Source organism: Morone saxatilis, unplaced genomic scaffold (assembly GCF_004916995.1).
Source record: "Morone saxatilis isolate NCDOM2014 unplaced genomic scaffold, NCSU_SB_2.0 Contig16, whole genome shotgun sequence".
Classification (NCBI taxonomy): domain Eukaryota; kingdom Metazoa; phylum Chordata; class Actinopteri; family Moronidae; genus Morone; species Morone saxatilis.
In genome coordinates, this window is record NW_023339718.1 from 7,292,439 (window position 1) to 7,319,120 (window position 26,682).

Consider the following 26,682-nt stretch of genomic DNA (forward strand, 5'->3'; position numbering starts at 1 on the left):
TAAGTGAGTACAATGAGAATATGAATAGTCGGCACTGTTACTCAGAAATTGATGTACTATAAGGTGTGTTTTCAAAAAGGGTGAAGAGCTATACAAGGCAAGCGTGCATGTGTGCGTGTGTGTGTACTGACATGATGTGCATTATCCAAGGCTGCATCCTCCCCTCTCTATTCACCATGTAGATTGGCAAATCTGAAGTGACCTTGTATTCTGTGAATTCCTTGAAATTTTTTTGTCTGACATTTTCATTTATTTCTAAAAGATATGACACGAGGGCACGCACGCCCAGTTCAGCCTTACATGAGTGAAAATGCAAAAGCACACGCGCACGCCAGGCGCGTACATGAGTGTGCTCGCACACACACAGAAGGAAAATGTTAACTGATCAATACTATGTCTCTTCTGACCCATGTCTTGTGATGACACTGTGACCTGCTGTACAAACACACACACACACACACACACATGCACACACACACAGCCTCTACAGAGAGGCTGTGTCAGACAGTCAAATGCTGCTAATGTCTAATGTCTGCTGTGGAGACACTTAGTGCCCCCATGGTAAAGGGCTGGGGCGGGGCGGGTCCACCTGTCCTGTAGCTACTTAAGTCAGGACACTAAACCAGACAGGATTAAATGCCTGCTCTGTCATCTTTAGGGTAGGAACCTCCATGCAGCCACTCACCGCCCTGCAGGAGAATGTCTTTTACTGATAGCTCTGCTGTCCAATTACACTTCACCTTTTAATACCAGACACAGATGACAGGAGGGAGAGAGAGACAGAGATGATGAAGAGGAGAGAAAGAAGCTGCCACTTTCCACTGTCTGCAGGAACAGCTTGTCATACTTCCGCAGATTGTAGCAAAATTTGATTAAAGTATTTGGATGTCTGACGATTTCCTTAAAAATATTGTTTAAGCTGCAACACCAACTCTCCATTCATTCCCAGCCCCCGAGTGTCAAAACAGACACTTGCCATGTATATACCATGTGTGTTTGTACATTTAATACAAAGCCAGAAAAAGTGTTTAATCGAGACTATCATATCAAGATAATTAGATGCTGAGTAACTGGTGTTTAGTGGGGTTACAGTGTGGTAATGTACTTAACTGTGCTTGAGACATCAACAGTCTCTCGCTTTAGAGTGTGCAATTACCAGTGAAGGATCCATACTTTGTGGATCCTTCACTGGTAAGGAACATCTGTGAACATGATGCTTCCCTACTGTGTGTGTGCAGATGTTAACCAGCATACAAAGTGTTATTGGTAAAATACATATATGACTATTATTAGTAAATATATTTAGAATAGTAATGATGCATCAATGTCAGTGGGGTTAATTCAATTCAATTAAATTCTTGATTAACAAAATTAATAATAATATATCATAATCCTGTCTGTAGCAAGAGTCATTCTACCTAAAAGGCTATAAACAAGGTTCTGTTCCAGTTCTTCATCCCTGCTATACGTACCACGAAAGCACAGATGCTCCTCTGTGGAGAGTCCCATTCGAAGCAGCTGTTGATGTAGCAGCCTGTGTTGATCAGGAACATGATGCAGCGCCTAACTCTGTTGAAGTTGCGTAACAGCAGCTAGAAAGGAGGCAAAGACAAAACACATTTAACATTTAAAACAAGTATACGCTTAAGGCCAGAAACGTGTGTTAGCAAGGGATACTGTTATATCACTCCACTGTAAAGGTGGTAAATACATAAACATATGACCATTCTGTAATCAGACTTAATAACATGTTGTATTGTGGATAATTTATGAAACTTTGTGCGGCAGGCAGCTGAGAATAACTCTAAAACATATAATGTTTTTTTCCACATTAGCAGCACATGTATACTTTTTGTAAAGTATTATTAGAAGTAAGTAGATAGGAGTAAAATTATATGCTTACAAACATAAGCACAGCTGTTATTGCTCATCTCTGATTGAGACATTTGTGAGGACATACTGTTAAAGCGGTCAATTTCCTCTCCTTTATGTTTAGTTAAGGTCTGGATTCATCACAATTTAGTAAGAAAGCATATAATTAGCACCTCCATTAAAATGACATATTGTCAGTAAGTCTTAATATGATAGATTCAGACCCTGTAGTGTCTTATTCTGTTGTCACTTTGGAGCATTAAGTTTTACAACTTGAGATTTGCAGCTTTGACCTAACTATGGCTGCAAACCTATATATGGATGTGGATCAGTGTAAAGGACAAACGGTTGCTTTAAATATGACAAGCTGACTCGCAATGTTTCTTTAAGTCTACTCTTCCAGTGATAAAGTTAAGTACAATAATAACAATTTTCAGCACAGTCCGTGGATTCTCCTCCCTGAGGGTTCTCAATGCATTTGGCCAGATATGAGAGAAACAGGCTAACTGCTGTCCTCCCCCTGGGTTGCCAGCCATTGAGGGAATAGCATAACAGCAGCGCAGACCGCCAACCACCCAATCAGGTCACCACCAGGAGAAAGTGCTCCCAAAGGACAAACTGTCTCTGTAGATCGCTGTTCAAAAAATTCTAGGCCATTATTTTACTCTTTGGGAAATTGTGTGTGTGTTTGAATGTGTGTATACAGTGGGTATACAGCATATGTTTGTAGCACTACAGTAAAGTCTATTGTCTGAACGTAAGTGTGTTTCCGGCTGGATTTGCATGTGGTTAGGGGTGGCTTGGCTGCTTTGATGCTAGATGAGAGGAGGATTCTTCCTTCTCTATGTATAATTATGATAAGCTTTTTGTTGCCAAACTAAGGATGACTGTATAGTGTCCTGCTGGGGACACACAGACCCTGAGGACAGCAAGACTGTGAATCATCCATTTCCACGTTCCTCAGCGCACGCACTTGATGTACATGCTGTACTCTTCTGGGCTCATTATTGCCATAACTGCCGTGATAAGACTATTTAATTTTTCATGAATTATTTCAAAGAGAGCCCTGAGTTATTCCTTGAAAACATTTAGAAAATTGGTGAAGTCATTTATTCAGTCAAATGTCATAATTACAATTAAATGGTTTTGTTTGGCAGGCAGCTTATATGTTTTTTTCTTTTCCTTTCTGTGTGTGTGTCTGCACACTAAGCAGCAAGCAACAGCAGGGGACCTGCTACCACACAAAAGAGCCCTCACAGGGCAATCCCTCCAAAGCAGCCAGTGACATCATCATTGCGAGACGCTGACATGGGTCATCTCTATGAGTCAGAGGTGAAATGGAGATGAAAAAAGGATTCTGCACTTGGGAGAAAAGTGTAGAGTGGGCTGAGACAGAGAGCAAGAGAGAAAGCAGAAAAAGTGAGGAAAAAAGTGAATAGATGGAGGGCTGACAAAAGGGTGGTATGGGAGCTGGGGTTGTGTGCTGTGCTGTGCTCGGCACGGCTGTGCTCGGCTGTGCGTGGCGCAGCATTGACTGCTGAGCCCAAACGGTCACTCATATGACATGTCTGATGTGGGCCAGCCCCTACTATTCAGCTCTTTGTGGTGCCGCCACACTGAGCGGCGTGACAATGAAGTGCAAAGCAGCAGTGGCAAAGAGGGCCAACTATAAGGATGGCCAATCTACTTATGCACCCCAGAGCTGACAGCTTGACATTTCTATTCACCACTCAGAGTGGATAAGAGGGGGGGAGAAAAGAGAGAGAGGAGGGAAGAAAAATAAGAAACGAAATTCTGTTATTCCTTCAATCATCCTGTTGTATCTTGCCCACACAGTTGTTGTGGTTTATAAGATGCCACTCTCCGGGCTTGTTGGTTTTACTTAAGACAGTAAAGCAGCGGTGGACACAGATATAAATAAGGCGAAGTGGTAGAAGATAAGTGTTGACTGCTGAGGTACCTGTTTGGATACTTTGGGCTCCTCCTCGATATACTTCTGCTCAATGGGAATCAATGTCCTGAGACCAGCCTTCACCTGGAGGATGGAGTGAGCACACACAACATCTTAAACAGCAAACGGTGAGAGTAAAATCACACTAATTTAAAATAATACACGTAAGTAAATTGACAGAGATGATGACAATAAATTAGTGAGAAACTATATTTTGATTATTGTGTATTTTTTTAACACATTGTGTACTGATGTAGCGTTAGCATTGCAGCACATGCATAGAGCGTGCCCCATGTCAGAGGCTAGAGAGAGCGGGAGAGAAAGCTGTAAGATGGCCGCTATAGGACACACACAGCGATGGTGAATGGGCGAACAAAGGCTGTTTAGAGGGAGTCTTCGATAATTAAAGCCAAAACGAGGACGAGGGACAAGGGACGAGGGATGAGATGGAAGCGAGGGAGGGGGGGACAAACAGAATAAAGACAACAGCAGCGTAGAGGGGGGCAATCCTGGAGAGAACAAGAGAGGGATGGAGAGAGAGGATAATGGGGGTGGGGGGCAAAATAAAAAAAAAATCAGGGAGGAGAATCAAAAAGCAAAAGAAAGACTTACAGCATTAAAAATCACGTCTATTTCGAGAAAGATGACCCCTTTTGTTGGCCCTGTCAGCTCCTTGCTTTTCAAGGCGTAGGCTTTGCGTTCTCCATTTTGGATCTGTGGGAGAGGGACATGACAGGCGTCTGTCTGGCAATACCCGGCTGAATCGGCTCCCTGAGCCACCTTTGAACCCCAGCTGCTGGCGCTGACAGGGAACCCAAAACAACTGTGGCAACTCTGACAAGTACCTGTTCATTACCCACTGCAGCTCGGCTCTGTCAAACAGAAATTAACTATCCTGGGGAATCATACTGTACAGCAGAGCATAGATATATTAGACACACAGTTCTTTCACAGGCTATCTATATTTTTTCAAATATAAGAGACTGTCTTCTGTCTTTCTTTTTTCTCTAAATCGCATCGTTCCATCTCTCGATCAGTGTCATTTTCGTATCATCTCTCATCCCCTCACTTTCTTTCTTCTCACCTATCACTCTTTTTGCTCAGTCTGTCTTCCATTTCTTCTCCTTCCTGTCATCTCTTACTCTTTTTGAAATAATAACAGTCTCATCTGTGTAGTTGCAAAAATAACCTCTGCTTTTTATATCTTCCACTGTGTGTTTTCATTCTTTCCGTTCCTCTATGTTCTCTCTATTATCCCCAAGGGGAAAGAAAAAGAAACACACACAGAAATCTGCCTTTGACTCACATTTAGTAAAGGAATCACCACTTTCCCCAGGAAGTCTGCACTTCTGTCTCGGTCCTCATCATAAACAGTGACCTCGAGTACTGAGTGGATGTCCTTCACGTTACTGGACCACACACAAAGACAACACCAATGACACATATCCTGAAATATGGGCTACAAACTGAAACAGTGTAAAAGCTATCACATCTTTCACAAGCTTCTTTAAATATTAAAGACACATAGAAAACAGTTTAAAATCTCAAACGCTATATGAGTCATAACAAGTACCTCATATTTGAAACCCTGTATTATATTTACATAAATGTTTTAAAGTCACCATTAACATGCTTTATGTGATATTGTACTACATTACTGCATGAGCTAAGTAGAACTAAAGTGTGAAGATCAGACGTGTCATCTATTGAAAACTAGGCTAGCAAGAAGATGCCTGATGTTATGTATAGAAAGGAGGCTATGAGAAAGACGTGCACTCAAAGAAAGACTAAATTAATCTCTCCCATTACTGGGAATTCACAAGTTTTTTCTCCTGAATGAAACTGCGTCATATATATTTAAAAAAGTATGTAGAATTAGAACATTCACATATAACTATAGTCTCAGTAAAACTATATTTTTGTAGGAATGCAACACATTTTAAAACACTATTAAATGAGAAGTTGTACTAATAATGATTGTGAATATAGTTCAAAGTTCTTTAATGGCAATAGCATTCTACACTATAAACTGTGATCAGTAGGCTTATTTTTCAATGCTCAGATATGTCCACATTTTATTTAAAACGCACACACACACACACACACAAAACTATTTGCTATGCTATGCTTTGAATTTGAGGAATTAGATCATATTCCTTTTTTATTATTGTGACTGTTGCTGTCTTTAATTAAAAAGTGTCAGTTAACAATTTTTATTACTGCAGTGAATACAAACTATATGTGTGTGTATATAGATACACACATATAGTTAGAAATATAGATAATGTAAAAGCCACTCACAAAGTGAAGACCTTGTTCCACTCTGGGTTGAGGTTTTTGTAGACAGTGTGCGTCTGCAGCCGATCGTTACTCAGCTCCACCACACAGAATGGGTCACTCTTACCTGCCACACAAAAAGAAAAGCACAGAAGAATGACCTTCTTAATGAAAACAGAAACATAAATACAGCAGACACTAAACTTTTGTTGCCTTGAGGTTTTAAGGAAGGTGAGAATCTTGAGTAATTTCAATAGCTTTCGTCTATCTTCAATCCCTCATATTATTAAGACAGATAGTAAATAGCATCCTCCCCTTAAACCACATGAAAGCTCCAACGCTGGACTTATCAGACCTGTAATAATGTGATTCTTTCATTTTTAGCTTTGATGCAGTGTATATCATAAAACAGTATATCAGAGGAACAGCTGCAAGCTGTTTCTATCAACACCCTGGGAACATGGACAACTAGAAGATAAGCTACAGGACAACTGTGCCCTCGGCAGTCACAAGGAGGAGGTGGGAGGGTAAAAGGAGAGAGTTAGAGAATGGACGGTACTGAAAACACAGAGAGCGATGTGGCTCCGAAGGCCAGAGAAGAGTTCAAAGTAGGAGATAAAGACAGCCGAGCAGGGGTGTGAGAAACATAGCTGGTTCATGATTAGCGATTCCAAGCGAGTGGTGAGATGGTAGCGGCAACAAGATGAGGGAAAGCAAAAGCAACATGAGAATTAAATGATGAATGAATGACAGAGAAAACATTTCCTCACCATCCTTTCTGCCTTTTTCTATTGACAGCAATGTCAATTAATAAAAAACAGTGGTTTAGGCTATTGAAATTAAACTTGTGTTTATTACACTGGCAGCAATACTAGTTTCATTAATATAACACACATGACATTTTACAGGAATAATAACAGAACAACATATATCCTAATTTAGATTTATCTTACACAATAAATCATTTGAAAAACCAAGGATCACAAATGAAATACTTTAAGTGGCCTGTCGCCGCCAAAAGATAAAACTTTAATACACTATGTGAGAACTTTAAAGACCCTTAGATCTTATAAAACATATGATATATGGTTCACTATAAATCATATTCATTAATGCTAATTCATTCCAACAAAACTTTCAATTCAGAATTTACTACAGTTATGTAACGGGTAAAGAGACACCGAGAGGAGAAATAAACATAATCACAGAGTTATTTCTTCCTCCTGAGAATAGCATACTGTACTATAATAATCAAAACCAGTAATGTCCTATATATTCTCTATTTGTTTACTAACATCTCACATTTCAATTTCTTTGTACACAGAAAGGAGTGAGACCAGCTCCCCATGCCTGCCAGCCCGCCTCCCTTCGATTGCCTCAAAATGAACTAAAAACAACAAAACTCTTAATTCTGGCTTTGATCATTACTTTTTATTAAAACTGTTGGGAGCCGTTGCGCTGTTTGTTCAAGCTTATCACTTGAAAAGACTGGGTCAGAAAGTAAAAAAAAAACTAATGTCCCACACGCATTCCCAGGGAAAATATCAAGAATACTGAAATATTAGTAAAGCAGCGATGTTGCATAATAAGACTCAATAAAGTTGGGATTGAGTTCAAAGCCTCCTGCTGCATTTGTGTATGTGCTTGTCTGTGTTCGTCTGTGTGTAGCATGAGAAGCATGTGTGTGTGTGTTAGTGCCATTGATTGGTGTGATTTTCTTCAAATGTTGTGACAAGGGCAGGACATTTAGTGGGTGTGCAAAGTAAATGTCACCGTGATCAATGTTGAGCCGTAGGTGTTGCCTTTCATATCTGTTTGTGGCACTCTATTGATGTAGAGTGTTTGAAGTGGATATTGACAGCTATGACTCCTACGATAGAAAACAAGATACATTAAAACAGACAAAAGACAATGGACTCAAGAGCCTACTTCTCAATGCATCTCTCTGTACATACGTTGTTAGCCATATAAATTGCTTGCATACCAAATAAAGTATGTATTGTATTAAAATACAAATTCTTTCTTGGACCAATTATATCTACACACAAAAATTTATTTTAAAATTGTAAATAAGTATTATTAAAAATATATTTTGGTATCAGTTTTCATTCAATATTTTTACGTTAGTGAATAGTTCAAATCCTCCTTAATTATCCCAGAGTTTCCATAGCATAAGCGATTATAATGTTGTTCCCGCAAATCAAGTCTGATTAAATTTAAATGCAATCACCCAAATTAAGAGATGGAAATTATTTCTGCAGAAGCCCGTCCCTCCCCCATTTTCTCTCTAATATTCAGTTTTTAATGACATGGCAGGCAGTGTTGCCGCAAAGTGACAGTTGTCATTGGTGATGAACTTTCACCTTATTGACCGCCAGCACCAGAGGCGGCTGTCTTAACCAATTACACGCTCAGGTTTGAGCGCCACTCAGAGATCATCCAGGTAATGTCCAAGCAAAGCTCCTCCCCCCTCTAGGTCCCATCTCTGTGGCGCTGGAATACGGTTTACAGCAAGGAGAGGGCTCAAACTCATTTCAGGCTGCCCTAAGATAAGTGTGGAGGATGAATACAGTACGGAGACGAGGGAGCACGCTGTAATTGCCTCGCAGGAAGCTTAGAGTTAGTGAGGAGTTTGAGGTTGAGAGGGAAGGCACGCTCTCATGTTCTTGTATAATCACAATTAATTATGATTCAGACTTTAAAATGTAAATCAATTGCATTTTAGTTGCATTTATTTTCCATTTCTTCATAGCTTTTAATAGGCTACACAAGATTATCTACTGTATTCCTCCATATGTCAGTGATGCTGAGGAAAATCTAACACAAAAGTCTACACATGCTGTGGTACTGCTGCTGGAAGTGTGTGTGTGTGTGTGTGTGTGTTACTATTGAAATGTTCTAACAGTATAGCATCCACTCAGAGGGACAAGAGCTGGCAGACAAAAGGGATTGTTGGTTTTAGAGACTATTTTCAGTTATCCTACTCGGGCTGGAGAGGAGCTACTCCACAAAAACACTTCAATTAGAGAGAGAGATGGCCAGAGAGGAGAGAGAGAGGAGGAGGAGGAGGGGAAAAGACAGGAGTGGAGACAGGCAGCGTGAATGGGAGAGAGATGGTGAACTCTCCCTCTCTCTCACTGACCTCCTCTCTCTCTCTCCCTCTCTCTCTGTCTGTCTGTTTGTCTGTGTGTGTGTGTGTGTGTGCATTGCGAGAGGTCCCTCACTTGTCTGTCTCATCCTTTTCCCCTCTTTGTTGCGTTATCTTGTGTCTATTTCAGACACCCTCTGTGTGTCTCTTTCTCTTCAGTTTCTCTCTCCTTCTGTCTCTCTCACTGTCCTTGTCTCAACAGAGCATTATACCTCTACAAACACACACACACACACACACACACACACACACACACATATACACATACACAAAACAGGAATAAACCATCTAGAAACAATCCTTTGCCTGTCTGTTAACTGTATCAGTCTATTACATCTATCTTTATGGGGTTACATTGACTGGAAGAATCTGGTGGTGGTGAACAAAAGAAATATACTTTCTTTTCAAATAATGATACAAATTGGACTGTCTGAATTTGAGATCTCTGGCTATAACAAAAATTGTGTGAAAACCCACATGAAACTAAAGCCCATATTTTGTGATGTGAAAACATTGTACAAAACATGTATTCTGTTTTTTAGTATGTGAAATCCAAGTTTCAAAATGTGAAATATATTAGGTAGGCACATGTTTAAATGTAGAACATTTCTCCTCCTTCATCAGTCTAATTAAAAACTGTCCCATGTCATGATGTCACAAATGTTTTTCCAAAGAAAGCATGTTTGTTGTAGGGTTTTAAATCTGAATTCAACATTTTTCTCCATTCGTGTTGTATTCAGGCTTAGTAGTGTCTAAGTTAAATATTAGCCCTGGTTGGAACCTCAAGACATGCTGCACTTTTACTGTGACATCAGCCTGTAGCAATAATTTCAAATCACCACAGGCCATAAAGACACTGTTCTGAAATCCAACCTGTTTTCTATGACCACACCAAACTGGCAGAGACAAAGTGAAAGTCAAACAAACAGCCAATAGACATTATATTTGCACAGTTTTACTCTTGGTTTTTTAAAAGGATCCATGAAGCTCAGACTGAATGATGAGCTCTACAACGAGGTCACGGAGCAAATTTCTGCTCCGAGTGAAATACAAGAGCCAGAGAGCCATTAGCCCTGAACTCCGGCTGCTCCGGTCGCTCCACGCAATAACCCAAATCAACCAGCTCCACTCTGTATTGGCTAATGGGACTGTGGCTGTTTCAAATGGAGAAAAACTCTAGACTCTCTCTCTCTCTCTCTCTCTCTCTCACTCTCTTTCTCTCTCACTCTCTCTCTCTCTCTCACACACACACACACACACACACACATTTCCTTCTCTCTCTACTAGATAATACAGAGTGAAAAACTAGGCCTGTCCACTGTAGACCTAATTAAAAGTAAGAATTAATGGAGAATAGAGGATTCAGAGAGAGCAAGCAGAGAAAGAGCAGGAGGAGGGAGAGAGATTTGTTGGTTCAAATATGTACTTTTTCTCTATTATTCAAATGAGCAGCCTGCATCTTTTCTAAAAATGCAGAGACAAATTTAGCGTCCTGCACAAAGTAGACTTTAACTCTCTCTGAGGATTCTCTGAGGATCATCCCTTAAACCAAAATTACACACTGACTTTATCTGTGGCTAGATATATGGCAGATTGCTGGTGGAGGAAAATGTGCCACAAGAATTGTTCAATGTCTAGATGCAAAACTCAAGTAAAAGTTATTTAAAGCGAAGATTACTCTTGTAATTGATGGTATTACCTATCAGATGCTCTGTAGTTCTCACTCTGATAGTAAAGTATCAACAGAAATTGCAAAACAACAGCAAAAAATTTAGGCCTATTTGTCAGATTATTTTTAGGTGTATTATTATATGAAAATGAATACAAGAGTGTAAAAACAAGGAACTAACTTGTGTATGTGTATGGGAACTGCAGAGGTTATCGTCTGGTAGTTTGGACTGAAGGTCATCGTCTTACCTGTGACATCTGCTGCCATCAGTCCCTCAGCCCTAATGACCTTCACCTGCACCACACCGACATCTTTCAGGTTATGGAAGGACCTCCACACGTTCTGAAACATCACAGGAACAGGGGTGAAAGGTCAAAGAGGACGGCAAATTAGCACTGAAGAGAAAGTCAGGTCAATAGCCTGACATTTCATTAAGAGAGGAAAGGGTAGAATATGTCCTTTAACAGTCCTTATTTGAAAATGTAGAGCTGGCATTTATAGTGAAGTCTAACCGAGGACAAATGGCCAGATTTAATTTCCCTGAATAGCCGTGCTTGTCTGTTTGAAATCTTTTCTAACTTTATACTTTTTACATAAAGCAGAACGTCACTGATGTTGGTAAAGATGATGAGCCATGCAGAAATATATTGTAAAAAGGTTACATCAAATAAAAACAGTACACAGATAAAAGTAGAACAAAGAGGGCTCATTACAGACAACAGGGGAGATCAACACTATAACATGTCAATCAAGTATTAAAACTTAATAGATTTCAGCATTATACCTGGTTTTCACATACAATGAGAAGGCTAACTTAAGGTGAGAATGCACAAAAAACTGTCCCATAAACTATACAATATTGCAAATACTTCTATTAACTTTTAAGTTATTCACTTAGTGAGTTACAGAGTAAAGAGTTCTATCTCTCTCTTTATTTTTGTGAAAAGTAGTGTTTCCCATAGTGTTTTGTATAATGACTTTGAGGAGAAGAGTGTCAGTCTGAGGCAGACAATGTTTGTATGAGATTTGGACATCCTCTCTGTATCTCTCCAGAAGTTTGATGTGTATTATTGTATAAATTGTCTGTTTTTTTTTTAACCCAAAACAGATTCACTGACTGGTGTACACTGCCAGTCTGGAAAATGTTATTGAAAATCTCTGGCTAGTATTTACTTTTTTAGTCACTCCATGAATCGCTTCCTCACAATGTTGTATTTATATGTTGTGTGTTTATAAGGTGTTAAGAGGGTGTGTGAATAGCAGCAGTAATATCAGCAGAAAAAGAAACACAAAGGTGAAAAAAGAAAACACATCACAATATAACAACATAGGAATATGAAACAAATTTACAAGAAATTACAGCAGGATTTTTAACATCTTAGAGATATATTAATGTGTCTTTATAGGGCTCATTGTAAACTGCCTACACTTCGGTTTGTGTGTTTGTTCTCTTTACAGAGAGACGTAAAGAGAAAGTATTAGGCTATTAATATAATAATCAGAGAGATATTGTGGTGAGTACACACATCCAGTGAATCGTGACTGGCAGTGATATCATAGTTATGAGGCAAACACAAACTGACCTCCACACACACTATCCAGTTTGCACAACATCCAAACAAAAGAGGACAACTGTAACAGTCACAATAGATAAACACACCAACTGTAAAACACGAGGTCAAGGACACAAGCTTACTCCCACAAACACACTCTCCCCCCTGACATATTTTCTTTTTTTTGTATGCTCACACACCATAAAGACACACTTAAATGCACAGTCAAGAGTTGCCATGAGGCCCTGCGATTGTTTATAATAAGAAGGGAAATACTGTATGTACAGGGTTTTAATAACCAGGAGAAGGAATGATGACAGTGAAAAAACGAGTCTGTAAATCTGCAGAATAGAGGGAGACCTGTGGAAACCAAGACATGGGCACGCATTGACAGACACACATACAATCATAAACTCATGCTTTTGTTCACACCCAAATACTCAGGTATAAACACATGCATAGAAAACCTACACTGAGGCCAAATTGAGTAGCATGTCGGCGTGTCTTAAAAGCAGAGTGGAAATGCACTTCACTTCAATTTATTTCTCTCTCTCTGGCAATAACCCCTTCCATCCCCACAGGAGTAATTATAATTTAAATTTCAGAGTCAGGGCCAGGCTACAGACTTAATTCATTATTACCAACTCTGTCAGACTCTGCCTGTTTCCAGCGATATCATTGTCCAAAAGCTCTCTAAAGGAGATGAGAGGAGAGTGTGCGAAAGAAAGAGAGGGGGAAAGAGAGCATGTGAAAGAGACAGAAAGAGAGAGGGAGAGAGGGGACAACTCTCAATTTTAAGGCACGATTTCTCTGAAGATACAGCTGCTTGTTGTGATTATTGGCGAGCAGCTAAGGGGACAGACACAGGGAGGAAAGGAGTCAGAGAGAGGGCATGAGGGAGGCAACAGCAGAAGAGACGAGGGCAAACTAAAGGCTGACTAGTTAGTGTGTTAATGTTCAACAGCAGGACAGGTCATGATGCCGATAACGTACCTAGGAATCAAACGTCAATATTTTTTTGGTACTGACAAAAATGTGTCTGTACAAACTATACCAAAAGCTGGCATCAAATGTCTGGTCAGACTCATAATCTTGTTTACTCAGTATTTAATCAGATATTTATGGACCAGAATTTCCCCAAGTTAGACTGTATTTTATGGGTCAGTTGTGTAATCAAGTTTACTTGATCAGACAATTCTTGATTTAAATCAAAGTGTTTCCAACTTTGGACTGTATTTTTAGTTTATTCCGTTTATGTTTGGACATTTAACATTTGTGCACTTGTGTTTATAGAAAAACATTTTTACATGCATTTAAGTACAGTATCAAAAAATAACCGCCTTTTGAAATCGTACCAAAAAGATCAAAGTATTATCATTTCAATACAATACTACAGCAATTGTGTCCATATTGACACACAGATACACTGCATGGATTGAACGAAGAAAATTACGTCTTTAATGTATGGATACAGAGATATTTCTACACCCCCAACCCATCATCCACACTCTATCCCTTCCTCCTGCCATACAGACTCCATGAGGGGACATTTAAGGTTCATCCTCAATCCACTGGTGGAGAAAACACACCCATCCTCTACAAAGATTCAAATCCTTATCAGAAAGACAGACAGCAAAAGACGGAATAGACAGACAGATGGACAGGTAGAGAGAAAGAGAGATGAAGGGAGGCCAAGACCTACCCCCACTCCCTCATTTACGTCTCCCCCACACCCCCATCAGCACGCAGGTGGAATGATGGGAATAAGAAGGAGATGAAAAGAAGGGATGAACAGAGGAGAGGAGAGAAAAATGGAAGGACAGAGTTGGCTTTTCATAAATACAAACCCCCGCCCTGTCTGTGATTGACAGCTTGTCACTGTGACATCTTCTTCCCGTCTCTGTCACACTCAACAGACACACAAATGAATCAGCCCCGCCATAGGCTTATGACTCGCTGTCATCTTTGCATCGTGTCACCTTTCATCAGCGCTCCATATAACATTTCACACGCAGACAGTGTCAGTGAAATGCTCAAACACAAACCCAGTGCTAACAACTTCCTCCTCTTCCTCCAATTCCCACTCCTGTTCATCAACACAGCATCACTGTCTGTCAAGATTCCCTCTCAAAGTTTGCTCTCTGCCCCTCCTTTACTGCAGCTGCTTATCTCACTTCCTGTTCAGGTTGTGTCCTTTCTCTTCACCTTAGAGCAGTGCACCAGAGTGGGTGGGAGAGGTATTGCAGGTCCGGTGTGTGTGTGTTGTGTGTATGTTGTGTGTGTTCGTGTGTGTGTGTGCGTGTGTGTGAATGTTGTGTATGTGTGTGTATACAGGAGCGAGTGGTGAAGTGCCACCACTTCAGCGGAGGTCACCATGTCCTCCTTCTCTCATCCACCCATCTTACGGCCACCTTAGACCCATTAAGAGCCATTAGCGTGTGTGCTCCTTTGCCGTCATAATGCATAAATCTCTTCCTCTCCTTTTCCCTCTCTCCCTCTGTCCCTCTCTACTTCTGGGAAACAGTAATTAGGGATGAAGGAAAGGTTACGGTGAGCAATAGTACATCTAAGGCAGTTGTCACTAAGTGTATTGCACCGTGTTGCATATAGCTCTGCCGTCAGCTGAATTCAAAGTAGTTTGCAGTAGAAAATCATGTGTACTCATTCACACGCATGCAAGCGGCACATGCAAGTGTAAAGAGGCATTCACAAACCTGGCAGACGTACACACACAAAGCCGTCACAATGCAGAACAGCTAGAATGAGAGAGACATTAATGAGCAGTGCGCTAGCTTCAGATCCCAGCACTCAGGTGTCTATTATTTGCTTTCTTCAATGGCCACAGATTGGAATGAGGAAGAAACACCTGCCAAATACAGCAGAGTGACCTGATTGTGACCACATAAGGTGTGGCGTGTATATAGGTGTGTGTGCATGTATGTGACAAAGACATTTCTAGGATTTAAAATCCGTAATGTTTTCTTTGAGATTCAAGTTATTGAAGGGTGCAATTATGAAGGTGTGGGATTTTTTTTGCAATATTCACACTTTTTTTTTGCAACAATTCACTGCTACACTGCCTTAAAGTAATCTTGCGTGTGTGTTTTCATGATGAGCAGGGTTGGCCACACCGCTGATGGCTGGGACGAGCAAAGGATTTCAATTCTCTTCTCTTGCTCATTCTCATTTGTGAAGGTATCTGCTCTTTAAAGCTGTGATGATGACAGCATGGTACTTGTATTGCTCTGCCAACCCCCATCTTTTTATTAGATAGCTGACGCAGGAAGGTACTGTTTTTGCATGTGTCTGTTTGTGTGCCTGTTTGTGATTAGCGGTAGTGAATGCTTTGTGCAGGCTTGTGCTGGACAGCTGATTTCAAGCTGATAATACCAGTCAGTAAAAATGTGCCCAAGCATAATAACATACACCTACCTACACATGCGCGCACACACACAGGGCAGATTAGTAAGCTTTGAGCAGCACTGTTATGTATTAGTGGTGGTACTTGGTCTTATCAGTGGTCTTTGATAAGGTACATCTATATTAAATTCTCTAACTGAAAGACGGGCAGTCTGGGGAAAAGGAATATGTTAATAGGTAGAGACCATTCAAGTCTTCTAACCGACCTCGCTGTGCCCCTCCATCTGCAACCCCCCACCTTCCCACCACCTTCTATCTCTCCATCCCTTCATCTAACGGGAGGGCCACAGTGGCGACAGACAAAGAGCTGAGGCTGCCGGGAGAGCGGGACAGAGATGGGGAGTGCGGGAGAGAGAAGGAGACAGGAAAAGAGGTAGGCGAAGGAAGGAAAATGTCTCGCCTTCAGCCGAGCAGAAAAACGGGGTCTGCACAAGTTGTGAGAGAGGTGAAATAGCTTTTTCTTTTCATTTTACACGCCTTCCCTTCCCGGTGCAACCCTCATCCTTTACCTCTCGCCCCCTATTACACACACTCACGCAAACACACACACACACACACACACACACACTCCTGCGCCCCGTCCTCATTTTGTGGCTGTGAAGAGAGGCACAGCGTGTGTGTGTGTCTCAGTCCTAGAGCTCCCCCCTCTGATCTTAGGTGGTTGCTGCAGCGCGGAGCAGAGTGGCCGACCTCCCGTGGCTAGCCAATAAGGCACCGCCACGGTTATGTAGGTCGTGGCACCCGTGTTTGGCCTGTGGAGCCTCGCCGCTGGTGCCTAGGCACACACCGAAAGACGCAAACACACACCAGCTGGGACATACCGTTAACTGAAATCAGAACACATCCTATAATCTCACAAACGCAGATAGTTACTGTACAGTATGTGAACACACATGCACAGTACAGCCACACATAAAAGCACATGTAACTAAGTGGTACTCATGGGAAAATTTACTACTACAACTCTCCCAGACAATTAAATGTAATTGTACAAAAATGATAAAACAAATAGAGTATCTTATTTGGTTATTAAGTCCTAAATTTAACTAAAAACATTAAGTGAACAAATATTTTCTTTCTTTCTGTTAGAATAAGTAATGACTGGAAGCAAATATGGCTGCAGCATTGAGTAATAACACAATACAACATTCTGTTGATGTGCAGAGAAATGTCCCATGTCAAGGCTGTCAGTGAATGAAATCTATTGAAAGTGTGTGAACATGTGTGTGAGTTGTGTTTGAGTGTCTCTTTGTGGCAAGGAGTGAGGATGACAGGGTGTGAAGGGTTAACTAGTCTAAGACAAAGACATTGAAAGCATTGTGTTGAGTGGAGGGCCTCTGGAGCAGATGGGGCCTTAGGGCTCTCTTTCTCACTCTCTCTCACTCTTTAATACTAAGCTTAAATCAATGATGACTGGCTAACAAGCTAGGACATTTTACACACAAATAAATGAGCCCACATGCATTAATCATAAATGCGTAACACACACAACTCACTGCACGATGCTGATGCAAATACTGCACAATACTGGTGGCGTGAATCATAGCAACAGAATCAAACCAGCGATGTGAGCCTCCATCTTTCCCAAACAGTTAGTCCAAACAGCTCATCTCAGTAGTGCCCATAAGAGAAAAGATTTCTCTTCCCTGACCTCTCAAACTTCTTCCTTCCTTCCTTTCCTTTTGTGAAACATCTTCCTCCTCACTTCCTCTAAAATCAGTTTATTTCAAATTTCAGTTTATGAAAAAAAGGAATTGTTCTTGATAAATAAGTGAGATTCTTTATAAATTGTGACTTTACAACAATCAGAAGTCTGATGACGAATGCGTGAAGGATACTCTTTGTTTTTGTAACTTGGACGACTGTCGACTTGCATCATACAGCAATCAATCCAGGGAATAAGCCATAGTATTAGGTATATAGTCAATCAGTAATATAAAGTGTGACTATGTGAAATTATTGTAGTTGTGTGTGAAGTAATGATGAAAGGAAAAATTAAGTATGTAGATTTTGAGCACTTAATGAATGATTAAGGAAACTTTTGGCATATTCACGCTCATTCTTTTATTTAAAAAAATAATAACATTTTTATTTGAGCTCTCACTGCGTAACCTTTCTCACAAAAGTATTAATTTTATGCTAAACTCACATACACAACACAAGGCCACCCTTGCAATAAAACTCACATATCGCTGCATGATCTGATGTCTCTCATGTGGGTCATCAAGCATGTTGACTGACAGGTCTGAGATGGAAACAGCAGCTGAAGCAGTGAGTGTAGCCAGCAGCACCAGCACACCTTCACCTTCCTCCAGTGGCAAGTCCAGCTTGTGTGTGTGTTCTTTACTGAGAAGTGATAGGTCAATGGAACACCTAAAGTGTGCACACACACACACACACACACACACACACACATAAATAGAAACAAAATTACAGAGTTAGAACACTAAACATTTTGTGGGTAACCTGATAGTAAAAAAAAATGTAAAAAGGTGGGTAAGCCAAGAAAAGCTACAGAGGACAATAAAGACTAAACCTAAAGAAATGCCTGTGTAGCCATGTTTAGGGCTGAAGTAAATTAGCCTGTAAGGTAATAATTATCACAGAAAGTATATAAAGAAAGAGTCTTAGATTTACCTTCAGAAAGAGTGTCTAATCCATTTCAGAGTTAAGAGCTCATCAAGAAGATTATAAACATTGCACTTTGCACTGGAGCATAGCACTAGCAACAACCTAATAATATACACATAGCCAGCATTGTGTGTAGGATATTAGCAACCGCAGACAATTTCGCCAAAGCTAACACAATGAACACCTTTAAGTAGACACTTGAGAGCATCTCCTTTTGATTGAATTGATTTTCTGGCATTGCCCTCAGTCTATTTGCACTGCACTTAATATCAAGGCAAACCAATAGTAATTACTTGACTGGGTCAAAGAGTTCACAGCAAATACTTCCTCAAGTGTCTCCATTCTGATGAAAAACTAGAAAAACTTTGACTTTCCGCAGGAAACAGGATACAACCCAGGGTTTAAATTTGCACAGGCATTCTATACTAAAAAAAATGAGTGAATTGGTCATTGTTCAACTCTTTTCTCTTTCTGAATAGGCCCTTAAAGTCAAAGAGATGCTTAATTTTGGTAAGCTACACCTGTTCTATCTATACAATCTAACAAAAGACTGATATAGCTACATATCCAGAAAGACTGATTAAGACCACTGTACCTTCCCATGAAGTCATCCTTCTTGCCAGCATCTTTGTCCCAGACTGTAATGTCCACAAAGCCTCCCTGCTCATCATACAGGTGGAAGTCAAACTGCTCTCTCCACTGTGGGTTCAGCGTTTTAGGAATTGTCTGAGTAAACACCAGAAGGAAATACACTGTTTGTTCATGTGTCTCAATTGTTTACATGAAATATGTATGTCATATATTATACACACATTTTACAAAAAGGAGTGTGTTTACCTTGCTCTTGTACTTCTGGTGGCCCAGCCTGAATTTGACGTAAGGGTCGCTGAGGCCGTTGTTATCCATGGGCTGGAGGCTGCGACCTTCTATCAGACTGATGCTGACTATACCTCGCCACAGCTGGGCTTTTCTGTGCACATCTGACAGACGCATACTCTGATACTGCAACAGGCACACGCACACACACATTCAAACAAACATTTACAAACACACGTGCATTTATACATATGCAGAAATGTACACCCACAAAATAAACACACATGCCCCTTACTTAACCCCAAGAGAGAAATATGGTTTGTGTACACTTTGTCAACAGGAAAATAACCGATACCAAACACATCAAGACAACACAGAGAGGAGCAGGCAAAACACACACAATAACACTTAAACACAAACTGAGATAATTCAACATAATTTACCCCTGAGGCGTGAGCTCACCTGACAGAACATCACTATGAATAATCAAACACAGTATCCCACCAGTCACTCAGTAAGAGTCTAAAATCCTGAACAATTTCTTGGAAATGCTGAGAAACACCATCACTGTTGGTAGCAAACGTTTACCCACATTTGTGGGAAAATTAAAAACATGTAATGTAACCTAATGTACAGTAGAGATTCTACTCTAGACAAAATAGCTTACAGTCTGCATGAGAATGTATACATCAGTCTGGTCTTTTTTGTAGAAATTCTTAATATAATAAAAAATGAATAGGAGGCAAGTGATTTGTAGACCGCCTTATTCCAAATGGGCAGACCACTGAGATGCTGTTACAGTGCATATCATCTGGCTTTACTGTAAGTTGACAGCACTGCTAATTCAGATTGATGATTCTCTATATTTTTAGTATGTTGTGTTTTTCTCAACAGTTTCCTCAGCACTTACAGGCCTATTTAACCTCTCTTTGAATCATGTCAGTATCCTTCACTAAAACAAAGAGCAGGGTATTTATTTGTCAAACAAATACACCCCTTTCTCTCTCTCTCTCTCTCTCTTTCTGCCTTTCCCTCGCCTCCTTCCTCGTTAGGGAGAATTTATTAGCATAGCTTTTGTTTTGCGGGTGAATTTCATTAAACTCTGAACAAACCCTGCCTTGCAAGCGCAGGCCTTTGATCTGGAGACGGAGCCTCTTAATTTCCATTCTCCAGACATTAAACAATGCGAATGGCTCCCTGCAATATAGCCAGCCTCACATACAGCAACTCCCACATCTTTCATTTCTCCTGTTAACTTGCTGCTAACACACTGTATCCTAATTATGAGAGGTCGCTGTTATGTCCTACTCAAGCACAATCCTAATTGTTTCCTTGTTTTGTTGCTACATATATCTTGTTATCGAAAACCATGGGCTATTTGGATTCGAAATCCACATCCCTCAGCCAGAGCACAGCAGGGGAGAGGTCATGCACAGAGATGTCTTAGGAGAGATACTAACATTCAGTTTAAGAATTAATACAACTTTGTACATAGTTCAACTTTTGAAAGAAAGAATACAAACTTCTGAAGTGCCAAAGTAAGCATTTTGCCTAGTGGTAAAGTTAAAGAGACCTGGACTTAACATGCTTCTGACTCATAATTATCATCTCAAACTACTTTCTTGAATAGTTTGCATCTACTGTGGGTTCAACACTCATAGATGCATCATTAAAAAGAAGTGGTTGTGTAAAAATAACCGTTTACTGTATGTATGAGCGCAGAGGCAGGGAGGCACTCAGAGGCAGCGCCTTTTTTGGTGGGGTAGCACTGTAGCTACTTAGTGTTTGAGCTAATTCCCGAGTCACAGGCGGGGTGGCCCAGTTTGAAAGCTTCAAAGGCTTTGTTTGGGAAAGCACGATACAGCAGGACGTCTGCCCAGCTCTGACCAAGCATGCTTCAAATGTGTAACTGTGTCTCTTGGTGGATATCAAACTTTTCACTGTGAGTTAAGAAAACATTCAGTGCCTCTAGGTGCATTTAGGAGATTGACTTAGGGTAAACACATGAGACACATGAGGAAACACAGCTGTGAAACCCAGTTGGGTTCACAAAATCATCCCTGATGCCAAGACTGCTGTATTTGGCACAAAAAAAAAAAACAAGGTAAGTGCTTCATGCGTAAGCCAATAAGAAGCAGAGCTTCGACGAGCATGCTTTCTGTTCAACCTGACAGCCAACAAGAATCACAAAAAATTAAACCAAAAGGTAGCAGTCTCTTATGAATGGCAAGATGGGAACTCAAAATAATGTAAACATCAAAGAATTCCACTTGATGTAAAGGGGTATGAGAGTGTCCTATAATCAGTCCACACGGTCAACAATCGCCCAAATGTACTTATTTTGATTTGCTGTACAGGACTCCTAAAAACAAATCAGTCACTGTATTTTCTCACACAGCAGCTGCAATACCCGAAGCAGATCAAAGGTAGATGAGGCACCAAAGTATCAAGCGGTTCAAGTTGAGCAGAAACTCTGCATAATTTAACAAATTAAAAGCCCAAAGTTCAATAAACGGTAGATTATTTTAATTGTCAGGAAAAATATCTGCTATTAAACTGAAACACTAAATAGGTTTCAAAACATAATTGAGAAAATCCCTTAGAATAATGGTAGACAGTGTAATGCATTACTTCCACTTTATGTGAACTATGACTTGCCCTAACACATGTAAACACAGTTCACCTTTAGGCTTAATCGTGCTTGCATTCCAAAAAAATAAAAATAAAAAGAGTTTACATCCCCTAAGGTGATGTAAATAGCAGGTGGTATATTGCAGCTTGTGGAAAATAGGCTAGTGACAATGAGAACTGATAAAGAAAGAAAAACTGCTAATACCACTGTGGAAGGAGGGGAGGAAGGGAGGGGGCCAGGGAGACTTCATCCATGTACCAGGACACAAGTGAAGAGTGCAGGATAGGTGAGGTGCAGTGCGGTCGGTAGTGGGGTTACAGTACAGTTGGAAGTTTGTGGGTGGGGGAGTTACATGCTGTTTTAGTTTACCTTACTAGATCGTTTCCAGTTCCTTCTCAAAAGCATGGTCTGTAAATGAGACAAAGCTGTTACAGAGCGCCCCCCACTGTCATCCCCTTAGAGCTGCAGGGTCAGAGGTTAAAGGGCATGGGGTGTATGAGGTTCAGATGTTAGCCCTGGCCTGGTGCAGGTAGGGAGGGGGGGGGGATTAGATAAAGACAGAAGGGCAGCTGTCATTCATGCAGGTTAAGTAAGCAATAGGTGTGTAAGAAGCGCTCTTACTTGTCATATGATGTTATGAAGTGTTTGCATATGCAGACATGCGTGCACAAGCACACGCACAGATAAACATGTATGTATACAGTAGCTGCATTTGTGCCTCTCATACAGTATAACCATCATTTCTATACCTGATACTTTCATAAATGTCATTTCCATTCCTAGTTTTACTGGCAAGGTATTCTCAAAAATTTAGGAGATTTTGTTGAAGAAGATGATTTCTGAGATAAACATGGCTTACTTATGTGACTTAAATTTAATCCTAAATGTAAAATTTTCAAATACAATAAAAAAATCATTATATGAAAGGACTATCTACCCAAAGAAAATCCACACAATTCCCTCACGTCAACACTCATTACCTTGAAAACAAACGGTATATATATTGAAAATCATATACAGAAACACTGTTTATGCTGCCTGGTTAATAAAATTACTAGAATCACCCTTATTAGGAGTGCAATAAAGAATTTTAAAGTAGATTAAAGTTCTGTATTCTCTCTTACCCTTCCAAACCAGTAGATGGCAACAGAGAGAGTCAGCCAGAATGTACTAGTATAACCTTGTACTCATTTTCTTCACAGTTGGAGAAATCTAAAATGATGCTTAACCTAAATAGAGTTTATTTGTTCTGTCAAATGTGGACTCTCTGAACTACAGTACTAAATAAGCAGCAGAATTAAGACATCAGATCAAAAGGAATAAAATATTTCCCTCATGACTCTGCCTTGTTCCGGCTCGAGCATGCAGGGGTCCAATTAACCAAACAAATAATTGAACAGAAATAAATGCAACTCTGAAACATCGAGCAGGTCCGCAGAGGCACAAGCCAACATAATTAGGAAGGAGAATCCAGTACTCTTTGAACAAGGAACTTTTCCGCCGAACATATTAATTACACTTGTGTTTATGCATATGTATTTGCTGAGTTGAAGAGTTTCCAGTAACTGAGGCTGACTGAAGCCAGCACATTCCAGTTTAACACAGCATGCTCGGGCTTCTGATGTATGGATAAACAGTTCACTGACTTGGAATAGCACTGTTGCTGAACTTTGATTATGATTATAAAAAGGTATTATATCAACTTGTTTGTTTCTTCAGAATATTTGACTAAAACTAAAATAAATTACTTTTTATCTTGGTGTGACATTTCAAAGATGATGTAAGAAAGATAAAAAGGGATGATTCCCTTGAATGAGGAGGAAACTAGTGTGAGAGAGACAGATTAATGAGTAATATGATTCATATAGAAGTTCATATATATTTCTTACAGCATCCCTCATTTCTCCCTCTTTGGGTGACAGAGTGACAGCTAGATCCAGGCTGCCTAGGTTATTTTCAGGGTACTGTGGGTCCTTCAGGTCCAGTGTCACATCCAGTGTCCTAAGGGGAAGCAAAGTGCGCTTACATGAATACATTCATATGCATATAGTTAGTGCATGGATGGATTCTACATAGGTGTATGTAGGACATAAAGTAACTAGTAGCCCACTATGGAAATAATTTAGCTGGAAATTAAGAATAAGGGTAGTTAAGAACTCCTTTTATTCTATCAAAATATGACAGATCTAAAACATATTTGTGCTGGAGAGATTGTAAGAAGGTTGGTGATTACACACATTTTTTGGGGGATTGTCAAATTAAAATGATACTGGGAAGGGGTACAGAAATACGTGCCCTTTTGAATACTAATTCACAACTAGAAGCAATGTATTATATCATAGGTGCAATACCAGATGGAGCAATGGAAAAGAGAGAGGCTGACTAGTTGCACATACTTTTAGTGGTAGCAAAATAAATTATGACTTTATCTTGGCTCAAACCACTGCCACCTACTGTACATCAATGGCAAGACAGGTTCATGAAAGTGTTTTAATGGAATGGTTTTTAAACTGATGGGCTCCAGTAATGGCTTACTTTGGATTAGCAGTATGAGGTGCTGTACTGAGACAAACTAACATTTGTTTCTATTTTTTCTCCTTTATGCGGAGGTACATGATGCCATAATTGATTATTTTGTTTTTTTGTTTGCCAAACTCTGTAAGTAGTTATTTTTTCTTTTTTTTTCATTACATGACAAAGCCGTTGTGCATAATTCAAATGTGCAGACATATAAATAAAATATTTTAAAATGTGTATATAAATTAATGAATGCACTACAAAACCCCATGCATTTTACCATAGAGTTGATACACATATTCAATCAGTTCATGGCTGACACAACGTGGAATACTGAGATAAGCTGCCACACAAGCTGACTGCTATTTTCTGCTTCCTTCCTTGAGCCCTTCGAGCTGCCATTCCTGCTGTTAAAAGGTTTTTGGGGGGAGTTATTTTGTACCTGAATCGAGAGTCTAAGGACAGAGGGTGTTGTACACTGGGCAGATTGTAAAGCCCCCTGAGGCAAATTGTGATTTATGAAAGTGAACTACATGAACAAGAATTACCACCCCACAGTTGTATGCCTCCACCAAACAGTCAAGTTGCAGTTTAAGTCCATGTATTTTCAGACTCAGATAATATATGCGGTGATGACTTATTTAAAAGGTGTAAAGAGTATATTTTGGCTAGGGGAGGTTATCACTATATTGATGGTCCATATGTAGGATTTAAGTGAATATACACTTTTGAACTGATCAATGAAGTATTATCATAGATGTACTGGTTAAACAGGTCCACGTATACTGGATTACTATGTAAGGATGGATTATTGTAGGGTATAGCTATACAAAATGCAGTACTTTTGTTTTCTCCTGGAATTTTGAGATGAGACGCCTCTCAACCAAAGACTGCCACTAGAGGGAGACCACAGACTATATTTAATCACATTGACGGCATCAAAAGCAAGGAAAGATGCTTGGAGAGGGGTATGTGTCAAGAAAATAGTTGTTATGAGAGGACTCCCTAACCCTTCACTTTAGGGGTCAACTACACACACGTATTTACTATTGGTAGAGGCTGTGGCATAGAATGGTAGTGAATTGTGTTGATTTCACGTATAAGTCAAAAGAGACAAAGAGACCTCTGATGTTCCAGTGACTCCAGGTGGAGGTATGCTGAGCCCATGAAATCATCCTGAAGTCCAAAGTCATAATCAAAAACCTACAAAGAGATAATAAACAGCAACTGTCAACAGAGGACCCTCAACACCACATTGCAAATGTGGCATCTGGCATAAAACAGAAGCAGGCACCGTAAATTCATGTCCACTGAGACTTGACATCATCCAAAATACAACAACAATTTATATTACAGCAAAAACATTTGGAGTCAGGGACTTATGTGCTGTACCTTGACATATAGTGGGTCCCTTAGGGTTTCCACCAGCAGGCTTACTCTCTCATCCCACACCGGGTTGAGATTCTTATGGATGGTCTTACTCCTGAACACCTCCTTCCCTGCGATCTTAAACTTCACATATGGGTCACTGGTCCCTGCAGGGAAAGAAAGCAAACAGAGAAGTACTGTTAAATAATAGGATGTCGGTATATGCTGCCTATCTAACTATCTATAAGGAAATCTGTTAGGGTCAAATTGAAAGTGTAAGCAGGTTACCTTCTTTAGCTTGTGCCACTTGTCAAATGGTAGTGTTTACAATTATCTATAATTATTGTGATAAAAATAGTTCTTGGCAGTGTCAAAAACATTCAAATTAACCAATTTGTTGAATGATTGCATTGCCAAGTACACAAAGCATATGTTTGCCCAATTTGTTTTTAGAACGTCTCTGGTACTGTCACGACAAAATACGTCTTTTGTTCTCTCTCAAGTTATTTTTAAACACAGAGACGCAGTTGTACATGCTGCTTTGAAGGCCTAAGGAGAGAATAAGGGATATCATGTGACTCATGTTCTGTTGTGGGTCATGTGATTACCAGTATTTATGTTGAAGCTGTGTCTTGGATGCACAAATCCCATACATTGTCTTCTATTTGCTCACTAGGTGGTGCTATTGTTTAACATTTGTGTTATTCTTTAAAAGAAGATTTTGGTGGAATCAATGAATACTGTAAAACTAGTCTCTCTTATGAATATATATATATATATATATATTATATATATATATATATATATATAAATATAAAAGTGCACAAA

At 40.0% G+C, this 26,682-nt stretch overlaps 1 protein-coding gene across 1 annotated transcript in view; it reads right to left on the reverse strand.

Moving 5' to 3' along the window:
* mctp1a (multiple C2 domains, transmembrane 1a) overlaps window positions 1–26,682 on the reverse strand; it is an 87,491-nt gene that overhangs the window by 43,419 nt on the left and 17,390 nt on the right. The window contains exons 2-14 of the mRNA XM_035657668.1: window positions 25,879–26,021; window positions 25,610–25,689; window positions 23,859–23,970; window positions 22,339–22,377; window positions 19,359–19,523; window positions 19,117–19,247; window positions 18,077–18,263; window positions 11,166–11,259; window positions 6,125–6,227; window positions 5,130–5,232; window positions 4,436–4,537; window positions 3,833–3,907; window positions 1,473–1,592 (exon numbers count right to left, since the gene is read on the reverse strand). Coding sequence (XP_035513561.1) covers window positions 1,473–1,592; window positions 3,833–3,907; window positions 4,436–4,537; window positions 5,130–5,232; window positions 6,125–6,227; window positions 11,166–11,259; window positions 18,077–18,263; window positions 19,117–19,247; window positions 19,359–19,523; window positions 22,339–22,377; window positions 23,859–23,970; window positions 25,610–25,689; window positions 25,879–26,021 — 1,454 coding nt within the window. The remainder of the gene's footprint in view (window positions 1–1,472; window positions 1,593–3,832; window positions 3,908–4,435; window positions 4,538–5,129; window positions 5,233–6,124; window positions 6,228–11,165; window positions 11,260–18,076; window positions 18,264–19,116; window positions 19,248–19,358; window positions 19,524–22,338; window positions 22,378–23,858; window positions 23,971–25,609; window positions 25,690–25,878; window positions 26,022–26,682) is intronic.